This window comes from Bubalus kerabau, chromosome 12, assembly GCF_029407905.1.
Source record: "Bubalus kerabau isolate K-KA32 ecotype Philippines breed swamp buffalo chromosome 12, PCC_UOA_SB_1v2, whole genome shotgun sequence".
NCBI lineage: Eukaryota > Metazoa > Chordata > Mammalia > Artiodactyla > Bovidae > Bubalus > Bubalus kerabau.
The window spans coordinates 71274168-71297688 of record NC_073635.1 but is presented as its reverse complement, the minus strand read 5'-3'; the positions used below and the strand labels follow the sequence as shown (position 1 = coordinate 71297688).

At 39.3% G+C, this 23521-nt stretch overlaps 1 protein-coding gene across 1 annotated transcript in view; it reads right to left on the bottom strand.

Moving 5' to 3' along the window:
• LOC129624642 (ATP-binding cassette sub-family C member 4-like) overlaps positions 1-23521 on the bottom strand; it is a 182164-nt gene that overhangs the window by 87316 nt on the left and 71327 nt on the right. Inside the window, 2 exon segments of the mRNA XM_055542795.1 lie at positions 13694-13773; positions 18117-18263. Coding sequence (XP_055398770.1) covers positions 13694-13773; positions 18117-18263 — 227 coding nt within the window.

The window sequence follows — 23521 nt, the reverse complement described above, 5'->3', positions numbered from 1 at the left end:
GCCTGGAGACAAGGATCGAGAAGATGCAAGAAACGTTTAATAAGGACCTAGAAGAAATAAAAAAGAGTCAATATATAATGAATAATGCAATCAAAGATCAAAAACACTCTGGAGAGAACCAGCAGTAGAATACTGGAGGCAGAAGATAGGATTAGTGAGGTAGAAGATAGAATGGTAGAAATAAATGAAACAGAGAGGAAAAAATAAAAAAAGAATTAAAAGAAATGAGGACAACCTCAGAGACCTCTGGTGTAATATTAAACACCCCAACATTCGAATCATAGGAGTCCCAGAAGAAGATAAAAAGAAAGACCATGAGAAAATACTTGAGGAGATAATAGTTGATAACTTCCCTAAAATGGGGAAGGAAATAATTACCCAAGTCCAAGAAACCCAGAGAGTCCCAAACAGGATAAACCCAAGGTGAAACACCCCAAGACACATATTAATCAATTTAACAAAGATCAAAAACAAAGAACAAATATTAAAAGCAGCAAGGGAAAAACAACAAATAACACTCAAGGGAATTCCCATAAGGATCACAGCTGATCATTCAATAGAAACTCTTCAGGCCAGGAGGGAATGGCAAGACATACCTAAAGTGATGAAAGAAAATAATCTACAGCACAGATTACTGTACCCAGCAAGGATCTCATTCAAATATGAAGGAGAAATTAAAAGCTTTACAGACAAGCAAATGCTGAGAGAATTCAGCACCATCAAACCAGCTCTCCAACAAATGCTAAAGGATATTCTCAAGACAGGAAACACAAAAAGGGTGTATAAACGTGAATCCAAAACAATAAAGTAAATGGCAATGGAATCATCAGTTCACTTCAGTTCAGTCGCTCAGTCGTGTCTGACTCTTTGCGACCCCATGAATTGCAGCACGCCAGACCTCCCTGTCCATCACCAACTCCTGGAGTACACTCAGACTCATGTCCATCGAGTCAGTGATGCCATCCAGCCATCTCATTCTCTGTCGTCCCCTTCTCCTCCTGCCCCCAATCCCTCCCAGCATCAGAGTCTTTTCCAATGAGTCAACTCTTCACATGAGGTGGCCAAAGTACTGGAGTTTCAGCTTTAGCATCATTCCCTCCAAAGAAATCCCAGGGCTGATCTCCTTCAGAATGGACTGGTTGGATCTCCTTGCAGTCCAAGGGACTCTCAAGAGTCTTCTCCAACACCACAGTTCAAAAGCATCAATTCTTCGGTGCTCAGCCTTCTTCACAGTCCAACTCTCACATCCATACATGACCACAGGAAAAACCATAGCCTGGACTAGACGGACCTTTGTTGCCAAAGTAATGTCTCTGATTTTCAATATGCTTTCTAGGTTGGTCATAACTTTTCTTCCAAGGAATAAGTGTCTTTTAATTTCATGGCTTCAGTCACCATCTGCAGTGATTTTGGAGCCCAAAAATTAAAGTCTGACACTGTTTCCACTGTTTCCCCATCTATTTGCCATGAAGTGATGGAACTAGATGCCATGATCTTCGTTTTCTGAATGTTGAGCTTTAAGCCAACATTTCACTCTCCTCTTTCACTTTCATCAAGAGGCTTTTTAGTTCCTCTTCACTTTCTGCCATAAGGGTGATGTCATCTGCATATCTGAGGTTATTGACATGTCTCCCGGCAATCTTGATTCCAGCTTCTTCCAGCCCAGCATTTCTCATGGTGTACTCTGATTATAAGAGATATAAGCAGGGTGGCAATACACAGCCTTGCCGTACTCCTTTTCCTATTTGGAATCAGTCTGTTGTTCCATGTCCAGTTCTAACTGTTGCTTTCTGACCTGCATACTAATTTCTCAAGAGGCAGGTCAGGTGGTGTAGTATTCTCATCTCTTTCAGAATTTTCTACAGTTTATTGTGATCCACACAGTCAAAGGCTTTGGCATAGTCAATGAAGCAGAAATAGATGTTTTTCTGGAACTCTCTTGCTTTTTCGATGATCCAGTGGATGTTGGCAATTTGGTCTCTGGTTCCTCTGCCTTTTCTAAAACCTGCTCGAACATCTGGAAGTTCACGGTTCACGTATTGCTGAAGCCTGGCTTGGAGAATTTTGAGCATTACTTTACTAGCGTGTGAAATGAGTGCAAATGTGCGGTAGTTTGAGCATTCTTTGGCATTGCCTTTCTTTGGGATTGGAATGAAAACTGGCCTTTTCCAGTCCTGTGGCCACTGCGGAGTTTTCCAAATTTGCTGGCATATTGAGTGCAGCACTTTCTCAGCATCATCTTTCAGGATTTGGAATAGCTCAACTGGAATTCCATCACCTCCACTAGCTTTGTTCATAGTGATGCTTTCCAAGGCCCACTTGACTTCACATCCCAGGATGTCTGGCTCTAGGTGAGTGATCACACCATCGTGATTATCTTGGTTGTGAAGATCTTTTTTGTACAGTTCTGTGTATTCTTGCCACCTCTTCTTAATATCTTCTGCTTCTGTTAGGTCCATACCATTTCTATCTTTATCGAGCCCATCTTTGAATGAAATGTTCCCTTGGTATCTCTAATTTTCTTGAAGAGATTTCTAGTCTTTCCCATTCTGTTGTTTTCCTCTATTTCTTTGCATTGATTGCTGAGGAAGGCTTGCTTATCTCTTCTTGCTATTCTTTGGAACTCTGCATTCAGATTCCTATACCTTTTCTTTTCTCCTTTGCTTTTTGCTTCTCTTATTTGTACAGCTATTTGTAAGGCCTCCCCAGACAGCCATTTTGCTTTTTTGCAATTCTTTTCCACAGGGATGGTCTGGATCCATGTCTCCTGTACAATGTCATGAACCTCAGTTGATAGTTCATCAGGCACTCTATGGATCAGATCTAGTCCCTTAAATCTATTTCTCATTTCCACTGTATAATCATAAGGGATTTGATTTAGGTCATACCTGACTGGTCTAGTGGTTTTCCCTACTTTCTTCAATATAAGTCTGGATTTGGCAATAAGGAGTTCATGATCTGAGCCACATTCAGCTCCTGGTCTTGTTTTTGTTGACTCTATAGAGCGCCTCCATCTTTGGCTGCAAAGAATATAATCAATCTGATTTAGGTGTTGACCATCTGGTGATGTCCATGTGTAGAGTCTTCTCTTGTGTTGGAAGAGGGTGTTTGTTATGACCAGTGCATTTTCTTGGCAAAACTCTATTAGTCTTTGCCCTGCTTCATTCTGTGTTACAAGGCCAAATTTGCCTGTTATCCCAGGTGTTTCTTGACTGCCTACTTTTGCATTCCAGTCCCCTTTAATGAAAAGGACATCTTTTTTGGTTGTTAGTTCTAAAGGGTCTTGTAGGTCTTCATAGAACCGTTCAACTTCAGCTTCTTCAGCATTACCGGGTGGGGCATAGACTTGGATTACTGTGATATTGCATGCTTTAACTTGGAAACGAACAGAGATCATTCTGTCGTTTTTGAGATTGCATCCAAGTACTGCATTTCGAACTCTTTTATTGACCATGATGGCTACTCCATTTCTTCTGAGGGATTCCTTTCCACAGTAGTAGATATAATGGTCATCTGAGTTAAATTCACCCATTCCAGTCCATTTTAGTTCACTCATTCCTACAATGTCTATTCTTGCCATCTCTTGTTTGACCACTTCCAATTTGCCTTAATTCATGGATCATACTTATCAATAATTACCTTAAATGTAAATGGGTTGAATGTCCCAACCAAAAGACAAAGACTGGCTGAAGGGATACAAAAGCAGGACCCCTATATATGTTGTCTACAAGAGACCCACCTCAAAACAAGGGACACATACAGACTGAAAGTGAAAGGCTGGAAAAAGATATTCCATGCAAACAGAGACCAAAAGATAGCAGGAATAGCAATACTCATATCAGATAAAATAGACTTAAAACAAAGGCTGTGAAAAGAGACAAAGAAGGGCACTATATAATGATCAAAGGATCAATCCAAGAAGAAGATAAAACAATTATAAATATATATGCACCCAACATAGGAGCACTGCAATATGTAGACAAATGCTAACAAGTATGAAGGGGGAAATTAACAATAACACAATAATAGTGAGAGACTTTAATATCTCACTCACACCTATGGATAGATCAACTAAACAGAAAATTAACAAGGAAAAACAAACTTTAAATGATAGAATAGACCAGTTAGACTTAATTGATATGTATAGGACATTTCATCCCAAAACAATGAATTTCACCTTTTACTCAAGTGCACATGGAACATTCTCCAGGACAGATCACATTCTGGGCCATAAATCTAGCCGTGGTATATTCAAAAAAATTGAAATCATTCCAAGCATCTTTTCTGACCACAATACAGTTAAGATTACATCTCAATTACAGGAGTAAAACTATTACAAATTCCAACATATGGAGGCTGAACAACATGCTGGTGAATAACCAACAAATCACAGAAGAAATCAAAATATGCATAGAAACAAATGAAAATAAAAACACAACAATCCAAAACCTAAGGGACACTGTAAAAGCAGCTGTAAGGGGAAGGTTCATAGCAATACAGGCTTACCTCAAGAAACAAGAAAAAAGTCAAATAAATAACCTAACTCTACACCTATCACAGCTTGAAAAGGAAGAAATGAAGAACAGCAGGGTTAGTAGAAGAAAAGAAACCTTAATAATTAGGGCAGGAATAAATGCAAAAGAAACAAAAGAGACCATAGTAAGAATCAACAAAGTCAAAAGCTGGTTCTTTGAGAAGATGAATAAAATTGACAAACCATTAGCCAGACTCATCAAGAAACAAAGGGATAAAAACCAAATCAACAAAATTAGAGATGAAAATTGAGAGAACACAACAGACAACATAGAAATACAAAGGCTCATAAGAGACTACTATCAGCAACTATATGCCAATAAAATGGACAACTTGGAAGAAATGGACAAATTCTTAGAAACAACAACTTTCCAAAACTTAACCAGGAAGAAATAGAACATCTTAACAGACCCATCACAAGCATAGAAATTGAAACTGTAATTAGAAATCTTCCAGCAAACAAAAGCCTAGGACCAGACGGCTTCACAGATGAATTCTACCAAAAATTTAGAAAAGAGCTAACACCTATCCTACTCAAACCCTCCCAGAAAATTGCAGAGGAAGGTAAACTTCCAAACTCATTCTATGAGGTCACCATCACCCTAAAACCTAATACCAAAACCAGACAAAGATGCCACAAAAAAGAAAACTACAGGCCAGTATCACTAATGAACATAGATGCAACAATCCTTAACAAATTTCCAGCAAACAGAATCCAACAATATACTAAAAAGATCATACATCATGACCAAGTGGGCTTTATCCCAGGGATGCAAGAATTCTTCAACATTCACAAATCAATAAATGTGATACATTACATTAACAAATTGAAAAATAAAAACCATATGATTATCTCAATAGATGCAGAGAAAGCCTTTGACAAAATTCAACATCCATTTACGATAAAAACCCTCCAGTAAGCAGGAATAGAAGGAACATACCTCAACATAATAAAAGCTATATATGACAAACCCACAGCAAACATTATCCTCAATGGTGAAAAATTGAAAGCATTTCCTTTAAAGCCAGGAACAAGACCCACTCTCACCACTATTATTCAACATAGTTTTGGAAGTTTTAGCCACAGCAAACAGAGCAGAAAAAGAAATAAAACAATTCAGATTGGAAAAGAAGAGGTAAATCTCTCACTCTTTGCAGATGTCATGATCCATACATAGAAAACCCTAAAGACTCCACCAGAAAATTACTAGAGCTAATCAGTGAATACAGTAAAGTTGTAGGATATAAAATCAACATACAGAAATCCCTTGCATTCCTATACACTAACAATGAGAAAACATAAAAGAGAAATTAAAGGAAAAATTCCATTCACCATTGCAACAAGAAAAATAAAATACTTAGGAATATATCTACCTAAAGAAACAAAAGACCTATATATAGAAAACTATAAAACACTGGTGAAAGGAATCAAAGAGGACACTAATAGATGGAGAAATATACCATGTTCATGGATTGGAAGAATCAATATAGAGAAAATGAGTATACTATCCAAAGCAATCTATAGATTCAATGCAATCCCTATCAAGCTACCAACGGTATTTTTCACAGAACTAGAACAAATAACTTCACAATTTGTATGGAAATACAAAAACCTCGAATAGCCAAGGCAATCTTGAGAAAGAAGAATGGAACTGGAGGAATCAACCTGCCTGACTTCAGGCTCTACTACAAAGCCACAGTCATCAAGACAGTATGGTACTGGCACAAATACAGAAATATAGATCAATGGAACAAAATAGAAAGCCCAGAGATAAATCCACACACCTATGGACACCTTATATTTGACAAAGGAGGCAAGAATATACAATGGAGAAAAGATAGTCTCTTTAACAAGTGGTGCTGGGAAATCTGGTCAACCACTTGTAAAAGAATGAAACTAGAACACTTTCTAACACCACACACAAAAATAAACTCAAAATGGATTAAAGATCTAAATGTAAGAACAGAAACTATAAAACTCCTAGAGAAAAACATAGGCAAAACACTCTCTGACATAAATCACAGCAGGATCCTCTTTGACCCACCTCTCAGAATATTGGCAATAAAAGCAAAAATAAACAAATGGGACCTAATTAAATTTAAAAGCTTTTGCACAACGAAGGAAACTATCAGCAAGGTGAAAAGACAGCCTTCAGAATTGAGAAAATAATAGCAAATGAAGCAACTGACAAAGAATTAATCTCAAAAATATACAAGAAACTCCTGCAGCTCAATTCCAGAATAATAAACAACGCAATCAGAAAATGGGCCAAAGAACTAAACAGACATTTCTCCACAGACGACATACAGATAGCTAACAAACACATGAAAAGATGCTCAACATCACTCATTATCAGAGAAATGCAAATCAAAACCACAATGAAGTACCATTTCACGCCAGTCAGAATGGCTGCTATCCAAAAGTCTACAAGCAATAAATGCTGGATAGGGTGTGAAGAAAAGGGAACCCTCTTACACTGTTGGTGGGAATGCAAACTAGTACAGCCACTATGGAGAACAGTGTGGAGATTCCTTAAAAAGCTGGAAATAGAACTGCCATATGACCCAGCAATCCCACTGCTGGGCATACACACCTAGGAAACCAGAATTGAGAGACAGGTGTACCCCAATGTTCATTGCAGCACTGTTTATAATAGCCAGGTCATGGAAGCAACCTACATGTCACTAGCAGACAAATGAATAAGAAAGCTGTGGTATATATACACAATGGAGTATTACTTAGCCATTAAAAAGAATACATTTGAATCAGTTCTAATGAGGTGGATAAAACTGGAGCTTATTATACAGAGTGAAGTAAGCCAGAAAGAAAAACACCAATACAGTATACTAATGCATATATATGGAATTTAGAAAGATAGTAACGATAACCCTGTATGTGAGACAGCAAAAGAGACACAGATGTATAGAACAGTCTTTTGGACTCTGTGGGAGAGGGCAAGGGTGGGATGGTTTGGCATAGTGGCATTGAAACATGTATATTATCATATGTTAAACGAATTTCCAGTCCAGGTTCGATGCATGATACAGGATGCTCGGGGCTGGTACACTGGGATGACCCATAGAGATGGGATGTGGAGGGAGGTGGGAGGGGTTTCAGGATGGGGAACACATGTACACCCATGGCAGATTCATGTCAATGTATGGTAAAACCAATACAGTATTGTAAAGTAATTAGCCTCCAATTAAATAAACTTTTTTAAAAAGAAACAAAAAAATACAAAAAAAAAAGAAAGAAAATCTAAAACTATATCCCAGACTCTTTGAATAACTACTATTCAGGACCATCATTTTTAACAACTGCACAGTGTTCAATAACATGCATTTTTTTATAATTTATTAAATTCTCCTCTGTTGAACACTACAGTTTTTCTATTATATATGTTCTATAAACAGTATGAAAGGTTAATTTCCTTAATTATGTGAGTGTATACACATTATATACTTGTATGCATATAATATGTATGTGTAAATGATGTATGTATATTGAAATTTTTCATCTTAAAAATAAAAAGGAAAGAGGAATCACTGAAAAAAATTTGTTTTAAATAAAAAGGTAGAACATAGAAAAGTATCTTCACATTCCTAAGGATATGCAAAGATTTCTTAGGCTACAAAAACATCAACTATGAAAGAAAAAAAAAGGTAAACATTAGACTTCATCAAAATTAAACCTTGATCTCCACTAAAGATATAAATGGCAAGCCACTGATTGGAAGAAAATATCCACAAAGGACTAATATTAAATATATATTAAAAATAAACATCCCCAAGGGGGATTTGAGGAAGGGGTTGGGGAAGGGATAAACACACCACAGAAATGTCAAAATGACTAACTCATTATTCAGTGGGAGAGGCTGGAATACTCTACACACTTTCCCTGACATCTCTACACAATGAAGTTCAAGGGTCAGTGGTGCTGAGACAAGTAAAGGCTGTAAAGGCAAGTGACCCATAATAACCTATTACACTGAGTTTCAGGCTTCATTCTCAATATCCAGATGCAGTGGCCTGTTCTTCTGCGCTCCCCTCTCTGGAAAGAAATGACTGAGGACACCTCCTTCACATTTTATTTTTCTTAGGCATTTTCACTTCATAAAACTGCAGTCAGTGCATTCTGTGTGTGTTGAGGAGGGACTTATATGGTCCCTGGTGGTCCCACCATGGCCGCCATTGGTGACTCAAGTGCCCTCAGGATTAGCCCTTTGTGTCCATGAAAGGACATGAAGACTCAGTTCAGCTCTGCCAAGCTGCTGATTTTTTTTTTCCCCCTGAATGAGGGATGTGTGGGGAATAAGCGTTTTGCAACTTAGTTTTCCTCAGTAAATTACAGCATTTTGCTGAGAGCAGCTGTGTGTAAGTTCACACACTCAGAGCAGTCCCAAACTTTTCTTTTGTAAAATTAAAATGCCTAAACCTAACTTCCTCATCTCACCTTCATTTTCACTTGTTTTACCAGTAGGAAGACTCCTTGGAGGTGATGATTTCAATGACAAGAATTGTAGATAATTGAGACTTCTTCCTCAGTGTTATTTGGGACTTTGGAAAATTGTATGAAAATTACATGACTCTGAAATATTTAATGCTCAGTGGTCTATCTTGAAACAACTGATTTTTATTTTGTGAATCTATATAAGAAAATATCCATCAAAATCTTCAAGGATTACAAATCTAGAATCTCTGTGGTACAAATTCATGAGATGATATTTATGGTCCTTGAAACTGTCTCTGACAATAATTTTAATGCAACATAATGCCACTTTGCCAAAGGCAAAAGGAGAAGAGGGCGGCAGCAAATGAGATGGCTGGATGGCATCACTGATTCAATGGACATGAACTTGGGCAAACTCCAGGAGACAGTGAGGGACAGGAAGACCTGGCATGCTGCAGTTTATGGGGTCACAAAAAGTTGAACGTGACTTAGCAACTGAACAACAACAAATACCACAGTCATCAAACTATTTCTCTTACCTAAAACACATATGTGGTATTTTAAAAAGTTACTTAGTGCTCAATATGAATTTAGATGTTATGCAAAAAATAATATTAAAATGAATTTCATTTTGTTTTTCCAACAAACTTAGGAAGTGGGTGTTACTTTCTCCATTTTACAGAAAGGAGAGTGCGACTTTGTGGCGCAGAGATGGTAAGAAGGAGAGCTTGGACCGGGGCTTGGAAAGGGAGACTGCGGGGCTCAGCACTGCCACACTTTAAAGCTGTTGGCATCATAAATGATTATCAGGTGCAGTCACACCACATAAACTGATTTTTTTAGGCTGGTTTCCTTCATCCTTTGAAATGGTGAACAGCTCCAATGTGCCCAACCACTCATATAATGTGACTGAACAGGCTGGTACCTGTGAGAGTCAGCGTACAGGATGGTGCACAAACTCCTGATTGTCTTTCTGTTGGGATGCGGTATCTGAGTGACATCACCTGAGGGGGTGGACTGTCCTGCAGTGTGGACCACTATTCAGAATCCAGGGGTTTCCTTAGCCACACTTGGCATCACTATCACAAAATATTAAATAAATTATCTAAAATTTAATTTAAGGGAGAAGAAATTAGATGAGGGAAAGTACATGGAATAAACACTTTAGAAGTAATAAAAATGATCAAGAATCTACTGCTGCTGCTGCTGCTAAGTCACTTCAGTACTGTCCGACTCTGTGTGACCCCATAGATGGCAGCCCACCAGGCTCCCCCATCCCTGGGATTCTCCAGGCCAGAACACTGGAGTGGGTTGCCATTTCCTTCTCCAATGGTGAAAGTGAAGTCGCTCAGTTGTATCCAACTCGTAGTGACCCCATGGACTGCAGCCTACCAGGCTCCTCCGTCCATGGGATTTTCCAGGCAGGAGTACTGGAGTGGGGTGCCATTGCCTTATCCGCAAGAATCTACTAAGGTTTATCAAATACAAGGATAAGCAAAATCATCAAAATGAGTTTTAACACAGTTATGCTCACACAGCTGAACAAGGACCTTCCAGCCCCTTCCCTCCCACCCCCCTCAGCTGGTGATAGAAAGACTAGGTTCCACACACGAACTTGGCTTCCACCAACATCTTCTGCTCCACTATCCACAGCAGCCTTTCCCTCTCATCCAGGATCAAAGGTTACCTCCTAGAAGCTCTGCCAACCTCCTGGACCAGGAGTCAGCTCTTTGCATCAGGTGGCCATAGTATTGGAGTTTCAGCTTCAACACCAGTCCTTCCAATGAATATTCATGACTGATTTCCTTTAGGATAGACTGGTTGGATCTCCTTGCAGTCCAAGGGACTCTCAAGAGTCTTCTCCAACACCACAGTTCAAAAGCATCAATTCTTTGGCACTCAGCTTTCTTCACAGTCCAACTCTCACATCTACACATGACCACCGAAAAACACATAGCCTTGACTAGATGGACCTTTTCTGGCAAAGTAATGTCTCTTTTTTTAATATGCTGTCTAGGTTGGTCATAACTTTCCTTCCAAGGAGTAAGCATCTTTCAATTTCATGGCTGCATTCATCATCTGCAGTGATTTTGGAGTCCAAAAAAATAAACTCTGACACTGTTTCCACTGTTTCCCATCTATTTGCCATGAAGTGATGGGACTGGATGCCATGATCTTAGTTTTCTGAATGGTGAGCTCTAAGCAAACTTTTTCAGTTTCCTCTTTCACTTTCATTAAGAGGCTTTTTAGTTCTTCTTCACTTCTGCCATAAGGGTGGTGTCATCTGCATATCTGAGGTTATTGATATTTCTCCTGGAAATCTTGATTCCAAGCTTGTGCTTCATCCATCCCAGCATTTCTCATGATGTACTCTGAATATAAATTAAATAAGCAGGATGACAATATACAGCCTTGACGTACTCCCTTTTATATTTGGAAACAGTCTGTTGTTCCATGCCCAGTTCTAACTGCTGCTTCCTGATCTGCATACAGGTTTCTCAAGAGGCAGGTCAGGTGGTCTGGTATTCCCATCTCTTTCAGAATTTTCCACAGTTTATTGTGATCCACACAGTCAAAGGCTTTGGCATAGTCAATGAAGCAGAAATAGATGTCTTTCTATAACTCTCTTCCTTTTTTGATGATCCAGTGGATGTTGGCAATTTGATCTCTAGTTCCTCTGCCTTTCCTAAAACCAGCTTGAACATCTGGAAGTTCACGGTTCACGTACTGTTGAAGCCTGGCTTGGAAAATTTTGAGTTTTACTTTACTAGCGTGTGAGATGAGTGCAATTGTGTGGTAGTTTGAGCATTCTTTGGCATTGCCTTTCTTTGGGATTGGAATGAAAACTGAACTTTTCCAGTCCTGTGGCCACTGATGAGTTTTCCAAATTTGCTGCCATATTGAGTGCAGCACTTTCACAGCATCATCTTTTAGGATCTGAAATAGCTCAACTGGAATTCCACCACCTCCACTAGCTTTGTTCGTAATAATGTTTTCTAAGGCCCACTTGACTTCACATTCCAGGATGTCTGGTTCTAGGTGAGTGATCACACCATCGTGATTATCTTGGTTGTAAAGATCTTTTTTATACAGTTCTGTGTATTCTTGCCACCTCTTCTTAATGTCTTCTGCTTCTGTTAGGTCCATACCATTTCTGTCCTTTATTGAGCTCATCTTTGCATGAAATGTTCCCTTGGTATCTCTAATTTTCTTGAAGAAATTTCTAGTCTTTCCCATTCTACTGTTTTCCTCTATTTCTTTGCACTGATCACTGAGGAAGGCTTTCTTATCTCTCCTTGCTATTCTTTTGAACTCTGCATTCAAATGGCTATATCTTTCCTTTTCTCCTTTGCCTTTAGTTTCTCCTTTTCACAGCTATTTGTAAGGCCTCCTCAGACAGTCATTTTGCCTCTTTGCATTTTTTTCTTGGGGATGGTCCGGATCCCTATCTCCTGTACAATGTCATGAACCTCCATCCATAGTTCATCAGGCACTCTGTCCATCAGATCTAGTCCCTTAAACCTATTTCTCACTTCCACTGTATAATCATAAGGGATTTGAGATAGGTAATACCTAAATGGTCTAGTGCTTTTCCCTACTTTCTTCAATTTAAGTCTGAATTTGGCAATAATACACCTTAAGACAGAGTAATTAGCTTGTGAAAAGAAAAACTATCTACAAAAACAAAAGACATTTTCTGAGATGACTCTGAGCCCATAATCAAATTACTGGCTTAAAAGCCTTTGTATCATTAAAGCTGCTCTCTATTAAACTTGTTGGACTTTCCAGGCGGCTTAGTGTTAAGAATCGGCCTACACTGTAGGAGACGCAGGAGACACAAATCTGATCTCTGGGTCAGGAATATTCCCTGGACAAGGAAATGGCAACCTACTCCAGTATTCTTCCCTAAGAAATCCCATGGATGGAGAAGCCTGGTGGGCTGCAGTCTATAGTGTCACAAAAGAGTCTGACACAATTTAGCAACTAAACAACATTGTCCTCCTTAAAGTATTATTTTTACCTTATTTTTAACTAATCTTTTCTTTGAAAGTAACTACATCTGGCTTTATCCAAATAAAATGATGTAGCAAATAACTGTCCTCTGTGGGAATGCAGTGCATCATCCTTGTGCTCAGTTGTGCCCGACTCTTTGCAGCCCCATGGACTATAGCCCACCAGGCTCCTCTTTCTGTGAAATTTTCTAGGCAACAATACTGAAGTGAGTTGCCATTCCATTCTCCAGGGCATCTGCCCAATCCAGGAATGGAACCCTCATCTCTTGCACCTCTTGCATTGTCAGGTAAATTCTTTACCACTGAGCCACTTGGGAAGCCCAATACAATGCATAATTTAGTTAATCTAGGTTATCTTTCCTTGAGAGATGATTGTCTCTCTGTTATGAAATGTGCTCACAGTAAAGGGAATCCATGCCAGACACCTGGACGGCAGAGGGAGAACCACTTACCCAGCATGTTGCTGCTCCAAACCAACCTTTACCTGACCGTGTAGCCACTCCTGCCCCAGTTGTTACTCATGTTAACTCAGCCTCCCAATCCCAGCACACTTTTCTCTCAGAAACACAGCCTCTTACTGAAGATAACAGGATACATCACCAGGCTGAAAGGCCCACCTCCAGTCCCTGTGAAAAATCCTTGAGAAACGGGCACTCTGTTCTTCCTTGTGAGAACTCTGGCAGGACTGGTACACTACCTGGATGAAATCTTGAAATATCAGGGGCAACAAGTCATCCATATGCCCAATGTCTTTGAAGAAACGATTTAAAATTCTTCCTGCAAGAACAGGATACAAATATTTGGCAAAACTAATACAATTATGTAAAATTTAAAAATAAAACTAAATTAAAAACAAAAAAAAACAAAACAAAAAATTACTCATTTTCTCAGATAGGAGCTTTAAGAGAAACAATTCATGAACAAATCAAAACAATATTTTTGAAGTATACGTAATTAGGGACTTTCCTGGTGGTACAGTGTCCCCAGTGCAGGGAACGTGGGTTTGATCCCTGGTGCAAGAAGATTCCACATGCCACAGAGCAACTAAACCTGTGCACCACAACTACTGAAGTCCATGTGCCTAGAGCCTGAGATCTGCAGCAGAAAAAGCCACAACAATGTGCAGCAACAAAGACTCAATGCAACTAAAAACAAATAAATAAATCTTTTTTTAAAAGTACATGTATTAAATATTTAATATATTGGGCTTCCCTAGGAGCTCATGCTAAAGAATCCACCTGCCAATGCAGGAGACATAAGAGACAAGGGTTCAATTTCTGGGTCAGGAAGACACCTTCGAGTTGGAAATGGCAACCCACTCCAATATTCTTACCTGGGAAATCCCATGGACAGAGGAGCCTGCCAGGCTACAGTCCATGGGACTACAAAAGAGCCAGACATGACTTAGTGGTAACACAACAACAAATTTAATACATTACAAATTCATATGAAATAAGCGAATGTCAGTGGTAAAAAGAAAGACAAAATTGGATGATACCTAAAGAGAAACAAAAATACCCCCAAATGGCAGTGGGTGGGAATAGAAATTGAGTCCTGATTTCTAAAAGAATGGGGGAATCTTGTGGCAGTAACAGGAAGGGTTGGTGGATTTGAGAATGTTCCCTCTCTTTAGATTCATGCCATCTAAGACTTACTCCAAGTGGTAAATTGGTAAATAAATAGTTGCAAAATACCTAAGTTAATCCTAATTGTTAAATCAATTTTGCTTTAATTATCAAGATTACTTTTGCCAAGTGATACTTTTTAAATAAACATAATTATAACCTCTCTGCAATTTTTTCCCCCTCCAGATAGCTCACAGCAGCTCACATTTTGGGAAATTATGGCTTGTGCTCATTTCCAAGTTGTAAGTTTACTACTGGGGTAATAAGCCATTATTTTCAGAAGTATACCAGGTATGACAAGTACAGACTTATGCATAAGTATCTAAGATGAGAGGGATGTAGGCAGGAAAACTGAAATATTACTAAATGACCAAGAATCACTTATCATTGATTTTACTTCCCTTCTCAGAATCCACAATAATAGTATATCCTTAAGGCTGCAGGGAGGCCTGGTGTGCTGCGATTCATGGGGTCGCCAAGAATCGGACATGACTGAGCGACTGAACTGAACTGAACTGAACTAAGGCTGCAGGATAGAATATGAGAAGTTCTGGTAAATGTCTGGTGTGAACTAAAAATGTCACCTGTCACATCATTAAACAAAAGATGCTGCAGCCATCAGGACTCTGCAGCCACCCTTGCAAGGGTGGTGCTCACTGAGAAGACTCAGGATGAGAAAGAACAGGACACTGGCCCCAGACAGGGGAGGTGCACACCAAAGGAATTGTAGCAGGGAGGAGCCAACACTGACTCCATGCTGGATCTCTTTGACCGCTGCTAGTCACTGCTTTTGTCAGGGAACCCCGCCCTCTGCATGAATGTTAAAGTGGCTTTTATCAGCTCACAGGGAGACAATCTGACCCTCACTAGCTGTGAATGGCTGCAGAAAAAAACACCCTCTTATTGTGCAAGATAAGTGGCCTTTTGACTTCACTTCCTCGCCTCCTCTCCCCTATGTTCTGTAAAAGAACCAGGCATCCAGACCCCAATAAGATGGTTATTTTGAGATATTAGTCCATCAGCTTCTCAGTCTGCCAGGTTTCCAAATAAAGTCATTATTCTTTGCCTTAACACATCATCTGTAAGACTCATTGGCATTGTGAGGCAAGCAGAACGGGCTTGAACTTGGTAATAAGAAATAACATTATATGTGGTTTTCTCTTCATGCCACCCATCACATACCAGAAATCAAGAGCATCATAAATCATCTATTAAAAATTCTACTTTTGAAAATAAACACAGAGAAGAGTTTAATTTAATATATGTACCGCTAAAAGAGCAAATAACTGATGCCCCTAAACCTTTGGGCCTATCTTTGCAGTACTTATTTGGGCTTCTATTTTCTTGAAGAAATGAAGTTCTGATAATAGACACAGGATGGGGAGACAAGATACACACTATGTATGCCTGCTGCTCTTGGATTAGTGACCTTAAAGATTTAAACTTGGCTCCAAATCCCTGAATAATAAATCAGCATCTGGAGAAGTCTACAGGTCATCAAGAGCCTGGTTAACAGTGGTCACAACCACTCAGAGGCTGTGATAACAGAAATTCAGTCCCACTTGATGGCTCCCAAATTTATGACTGTGGTTTTCACATTAACAGGCAAAGTAGAGAGACCTCACAGCTGTAATAGCAAAGACTCTTCCAATCACTTCCTCACTCCAGCTTCATAATAAGATGAGATTGTGTGGGCCTCTGCAGTTTACCATCCTGTGCTCCTCACAGTGCCTGGACTAAAGAACATGTGTTGAATAAATCTACACAAGATGCTGCACTACACAGTCTTATTTAATCCTCACAACAGTCTTGTGAAACAGGAAGGGCAGCAGTTATTCCCATTTCACAGGAGAGAAGTTCCCAGACACCATGCCATCATCCTCACTCAGGTTAATTATGCACTGACCCTGTGCTAAGTGCTGTGAACGTATTAACCTGCTTAATGCCCACAACGTCAAGCTATTGGTAAGTGTGTGAATAGTATCCTCATTTTATTGGTAAGAAAATTGAAACACAGAGAAATTAAATAACTATCATATAAGTATTAACATAACTATAACTGGCTATTGCTATTAATAACTAGCACCATGATTGAACCCAGGAAGTTGGCTCCAGGGTCCATACTTATAACCATGACAACATCCTGCCTGGAGATTTGCCTGCCCAGTAGTATCTACCTACTTTGGCCTTGATCACACAGCTAGTTGGTGGCCAGGCCAAGGCTACTGCTGTCCTCTCTCCAGTCACATCCCTGCTTCAACAGGCCCTATCAATCATCACCTGCAAACACAAAGCCACCCTGGACCCCAGCACAAGTCTAACCAACTGAACAGAGTGGCATATGCGCTGATGAACTAACTCTTCAGAGGAACCCAGGTCAGAAGGCTACCTTCAGAAGCAAGACAGGTCGAAGGCCTCAGGGAGGGAGAAGCAACCACTGGGAAACCTTCAGGGACACACTTCACACTGAAGATCCACCTGCTATGTACCACAAGACCTCTTAAATGTAAGCAAAAGTCCATTGTAAAACTAGAGGGTTGATTTTATTGAAAAGGATGTTTACATTTCACTGATCTTGTATTTTAATTAATCTTACATTACCATTTAGGTAAAACTCAAAATATGGGCACATGTCAGAGCTCTGTAGTCCCAGAAATGGATGGGCAATGAAAGAAAGAAACACACAGCCTGTCTTCTATAGGGATGTTCCTGGAAGAAGGTCTTTCCTAGTTAGCTTAACACTATGTAACACAGCGAATGTTTAAGCCAGAAAGAAAAACACCTATACAGTATACTAACGCATATATATGGAATTTAGAAAGATGGTAACGATAACCCTATATGTGAGACAGCAAAAGAGACACAGATGTATAGAACAGTCTTTTGGACTCTGTGGGAGAGGGCGAGGGTGGGATGATTTGGGAGAATGGCATTGAAACATGTATAATATCATATATGAAATGAGTCGCCAGTCCAGGTTCGATGCATGATACTGGATGCTTGGGACTGGTGCACTGGGACGACCCAGAGGGATGGTACGGGGAGGAAGGAGGGAGGGGGGTTCAGGATGGGGAACACGTGTATACCTGTGGTGGATTCATGTTGATGTATGGCAAAACCAATAAAATACTGTAAAGTAATTAACCTCCAATTAAAATAAATAAATTTATATTAAAAAAAAACATGTCTACACATTTGCATCTTCTGTTAGGTGTTTCATATGCCACATAACAAATGGACACCTAAATCATCCTGCAAAGTAAACATTCATGTATTTTTACAGACATGCATAAATTGGAATAAAAGCTTATATGCTCCTATATTCAGATTTTCTCTGGCAGGAAAAGTTATCAGTGAAGCTTTTTGTAGAAAATGAATAAACATACACAGTGATTTTCTTCCAAGCATCTCTTCCACTTTCAAATATGACAATGTAACCAGGTACTTAATGTGTTAACAAGATATATTCACTAAAAAATTTGGTGTCTGACTTACCTATTGGATTTCTACTGAAGAACAATACCGGATATCTTAAAATGGTCTCCAACATTTTGCTGTGCAAAGTTTGTGAAGAATTAACAAGGATGTAGAATATCAACAGAGACCGTGTGATGCCAAAAAGGACAGTAGACACAGTTAACCCTGAAATAAAGAAACATCACTCAGCACAAGATCTCTGTCTTATCCTCAACCATGCCAAAGCATGGCAGGCAGTTTAAAAAGATACTGTGTATTTTATTCTAAATCAAATTTGTATAGAGGTTTACATATATAGAATACAGAATAAAAAACTGACACACACACACACACACACACACACACATATATATATATATATAAAGTAGATTCTCTAAGAGTTTAATGCTTTCAAAAATACATTTATAAAGAAAAGTGTAAAAATTACTGTTTTCCTCTCACTAAATACAAATAACACAGGGAAAAAAAAATTAGTGTAAACTACAGTTTCATTCTAGGCTTGCCTAATTCAATTACAAGTTCTAATAAAACTTATAAGATAGATAATTATACAAGTAGCTGACCTTTCTTTCTCCATATTTCAAATCTCATTATTTACAACATGTCCCATAATCTAAAAGTAAGGTATGCTTTGGTGAACGTATTAGTTGCTCAGCCGTGTCATACTCTTTGCAACCCCATGGACTGTAGTCCCCAGGCTCCTCTATCCATGGAATTCTCCAGGCAAGAATACTGGAATGGATTGACAATTTCCTTCTCCAATGTTTTGCTACCAGACGTGAATTAACAGGGAAAAGGAGGCATGATCTATCATGTAATTTACAAGAAAATTTACTTCCATGTAAAGTAGCTTTTTAAGAACCTACTGTATAGCACAGAGAACTCTACTTAATGCTCTGTGGTGACTTAAATGGAAAGGCAATCCAAAGATATATATGTTCAATGGTTCACTTGGCTGTATAACAGAAACTGACACAACATTGGAAAGCAACTATAATAAAAATTAATAGAAATTTAAAATAATAAAAATAAACTAGCTACTTCTATGCCCAAGTAACTATAAAGAGTATGAAAAGACCATGTTAAGTTGCAAGTGGACAATCTCTTAAATTATTGTACTGCAAGAAACTACAAATTATATTTTGACATGAGATAATCTAAACAAGATAATCTAAACTAATCTCTCACTATTTTACAGAACCCCAAAGCATTTGTAAATAAATATAATCATTTAAATTTATGTCTTATCAATGACATAAATGAGTACTACTATGCATGTAAAAATTAAAATAGCCCTCCAAATATCTCTTCAATTCACAATGCTACATAGAGTGGGGATAACTTTGGCAATCCATCAAGTACTTTTTTCCATTCAGCTGCCACATCAGTGTTATTTAAACTCTGAAAGCTGCTTATTCCTGAATTCCATCAAGAGGCATGTGCCTTAGCCCACCATCCTATATGAATGTATAACAGAATCCCTTTCTTCTTCTTTAAGCCCTCATTGTCCACCAATTCAGAAGGTAAAAAGCTGGTAGATTCAAGTTTCTTATCAAGTGATCAATAAAATAAATACCAAATTTCAATGAGTGGATTTTTACATAACTTACTCTTTGTAAAAAGCTTGTACAAGCATTTCCTGTGAGGATATTTCAATTTTTAGTTTGTTTGTTTGTTTGTTTTTAATTTTATTGGGGGTATAGTTGCTTTTCAATGTTGTGTTAGTTTCTGCTGTTCAACAAAGTAAATTAGCTGTATGTATACATATATCCCTCCCCTCTTGGACCTCCCTTCCCCCCATCCCTCCCCTCTAGGTCATCGCAGAGCACTGACCTGAGCACCCTGTGCTATATAGCAGCTTCTCACTAGCTATCTGTTTTACACATGGTAGTGTATTTATGTCAATCCTAATCTTCCAATTCATCTCTCTCACCTCCCCACTCCCACTCTGTGTCCAAATATCTATTCTCTACAACTCTATTCATCCCCTGCAAATAGGTTCACTTGTACCACTTTTCCTATATTCCTTGTTGTTGTTCAGTCACCAAGTTGTGTCCAACTCTTCACAACCCCATGGACTGCAGCATGCCAGGCCTTCATGTCCCTCACCATCTCCCAGAGTTTGCCGAAGTTCATGAACCAGTGATGCCATCCAACCAGCTCATCCTTTGTAACCCTCTTCTTCTGCCTTCAACTTTTCCCAGCATCAGGGTCTTTTCCAGTGAGTCAGCTGTTTGCATCAGGAGGCCAAAGTACTGGAACTTGAGCTTCAGTCTCAGTCCTTACAATGAGTATTGAGGGTTGATTTCTTTTAAGACTGGTTTTATCTCTTTACTGTCCAAGGGACTGTCAAGAGTCTTCTCCAATACCACAGTTCTAAAGCATCAATTATTCAGTGCTCAGCCTTCTTTATTGTCCAGGTCTCACATCTGTACATGACTACTGGAAAGATAGCTTTGAGTATATGGACCTTTGCTGGCAAAGTGGCATCTCTGCTTTTTAATACACTATCTAGGTTTGCCATAGCTTTCCTACCAAAAAGCAATTGTCTTCTAATTTCATGGCTGCAGTCACCATCCACATTGACTTTAGAGCCTAAGAAGAGGAAATCTGTCACTGCTTCTACATTTTCCCTTCTGTTTGCCATGAAGTGATGGGACTGGATGCCATGATCTTAGTTTTTATTTAATATTCAGTTTTAAGTTGGCTTTTTCACCCTCCTTCTTCACCCTCATCAAGAGGCTCTTTAGTTCCTTTTTGCTTTCTGCCATTAGAGTGTTATCACCCACACATCTGAGGTTGATATTCTCCAGCAATCTTGATTCCAGCTTATAAGCCATCCAGCCTGGCATTTCACATGATGTGCTCTGTGTATAAGTTAAATAAATGGGGTGACAACAAACAGCCTAGTCATACTTCTTTCTCCATCCTGGATCAATCAGTTGTTCCATACAGTGTTCTAACTGTTGCTTCTTGACCCACATACAGGTTTCTCAGGAGACAGGTAAGATGGTCTGGTATTCCTATCTCTTTAAGACTTTTCCACAGTTTGTTATGATCCACACAGTCAAAGGCTTTAGCTTAGCCAATGAAACAGAGGTAGATGTTGTTTTGGAATTCCCTTGCTTTCTCTACGATCCAGAAAATGTTGACAATTTGATCTCTGGTTCCTCTGCCTTTTCTAGATGCAGGTTGAACATCTGGAAGTTCTCAATTCAAATAATGCTTAAAACTAGCATGAAGGATTTTGAGCATAACGTTACTCACATGGGAGATGAGTGCAATTGTCTGGTGCATTGAACATTCTTTAGTATTGCCCTTCTCGGGAATTGGGATGAGGATTTACTGTTTCTGGTCCTGTGGCCACTGATGGGTTTTCCAAATTTGCTGACATATTGAGTGCAGCACTTTAATAGCATCATATTTTAGGATTTTAAATAACTCTGCTGGAATTCTATCACCTTCACTAGCTTTATAGGCAGCAGTGCTTCTTAAGGTTCACTTGACTCCACACTCCAGAATGTCTGGTTCTCAGTGAGAGGCTACATCATTGTGGTTATCCAGGTCATTAATATCTTTATTTTACAGTTCTTCTGTGTGTTATTTCCATCTCTTCTGCTTCAATTAGGTCTTTACTGTTTCTGTCCTTTATTGTGCCCATCTTCAGATGAAATGTTCATTTGATATTTCCAATTTTCTTGAAGAGATCTCTAGCCTTACCCTTTCTGTTGTTTTCCTCTATTTCTTTGTATTGTCCATTGAAGTCCTTCCAGTCTCTCCTTGCTATTCTCTGGGACTAGGCATTTCATTCTAGGAGGTCTTCTAGGATTTCATAGAACTGGTCAACTTCAGCTTCTTTGGCATTAGTGGTTGGGGCATAGACTTGGATTACTGAAATGTTGAATAGTTTCCCTTGGAAATGAATTGAGACCATTCTGTTGTTTTTAAGGTTGCACTCAAGAACTGCATTTTGGACTCTTGTTGACTATGAGGGCTATTCCATATCTTCAAAATGATTCTTGCCCACAGTAGTAGATATAATGGTCATCTGAATTAAATTCACCCATTCCCGTCCATTTTAGTTCACTGATTCCTAAGATGTAGATGTTTACTCTTACCATCTCCTGCCTGACCACATCCAATTTACCTGGATTCATGGACCTAACATTCCAAGATCCTATGCAATATTATTTATAGCCTCAGATTTTACTTTCACCACCAGACACATCCACAGCTGAGCATCATTTCCACTTTGACCCAGCCACTTAATTCTGTTTGGAGGTATTAGTAGTTGTCTTCTGCTTTTCCCCAGTAGCATATTGGACACCTTCTGACCTGGTGGCTAATCTTTTGGTGTCTTATCTTTCTGCCCTTTGATGCAGTTCATGGGTTTCTCATGGCTAGTACACTGGAGTGGTTTGCCATTCCCTCCTCCAGTGGATCATACTTTTTCATAACTCTGAACTATGACCTGTCTGTCTCAGATGGCCCTACATGGCATATCTCATAGCTTCATTGAGTTATGCAAGGCCCTTTGCAACAATAAGGCAGTGATCCACGAAGAGGCTAGATTCCACATATATGCATTCAGTTCAGTTCAGTTCAGTCACTCAGTCATATCCGACTCTTTGCTACCCCATGAGTTGTAGCACGCCAGGCCTCCCTGTCCATCACCAACTCCCAGAGTTCACTCAAACCCACGTCTATCTAGTCAGTGATGCCATCCAGCCATCTCATCCTCGGTCGTCCCCTTCTCTTCCTGCCCCCAGTCCCTCCCAGCATCAGAGTCTTTTCCAATGAGTCAACTCTTCGCATGAGGTGGCCAAAGTACTGGAGTTTCAGCTTTAGCATCATTCCTTCCAAAGAAACCCCAGGGCTGATCTCCTTCAGAATGGACTGGTTGGATCTCCTTGCAGTCCAAGGGACTCTCAAGAGTCTTCTCCAACACCACAGTTCAAAAGCATCAATCCTTTGGCGCTTAGCTTTCTTCACAGTCCAACTCTCACATCCATACATGACCACTGGAAAAACCATAGCCTTGAGTAGATGGACCTTTGTTGGTAAAGTAATGTCTCTGCTTTTGAATATGCTATCTAGGTTGGTCATAACTTTCCTTCCAAGGAGTAAGTGTATTTTAATTTCATGGCTACAATCACCATCTGCAGTGATTTTGGAGCCCCCCAAAATAAAGTCTGACACTGTTTCCACTGTTTCCCCATCTGTTTCCCATGAAGTTTGGGACCAGATGCCATGATATTCGTTTTCTGACTGTTGAGCTTTAAGCCAACTTTTTCACTCTCCTCTTGATTTCTATTTGTTTCCAAGGCAAACCATTCAATATAAAAGTAATCCAAGTCTATGCCCCAACCAGTAATGCCAAAGAAGCTGAAGTCAAATGGTTCTATGAAGACCTAAAAGACCTT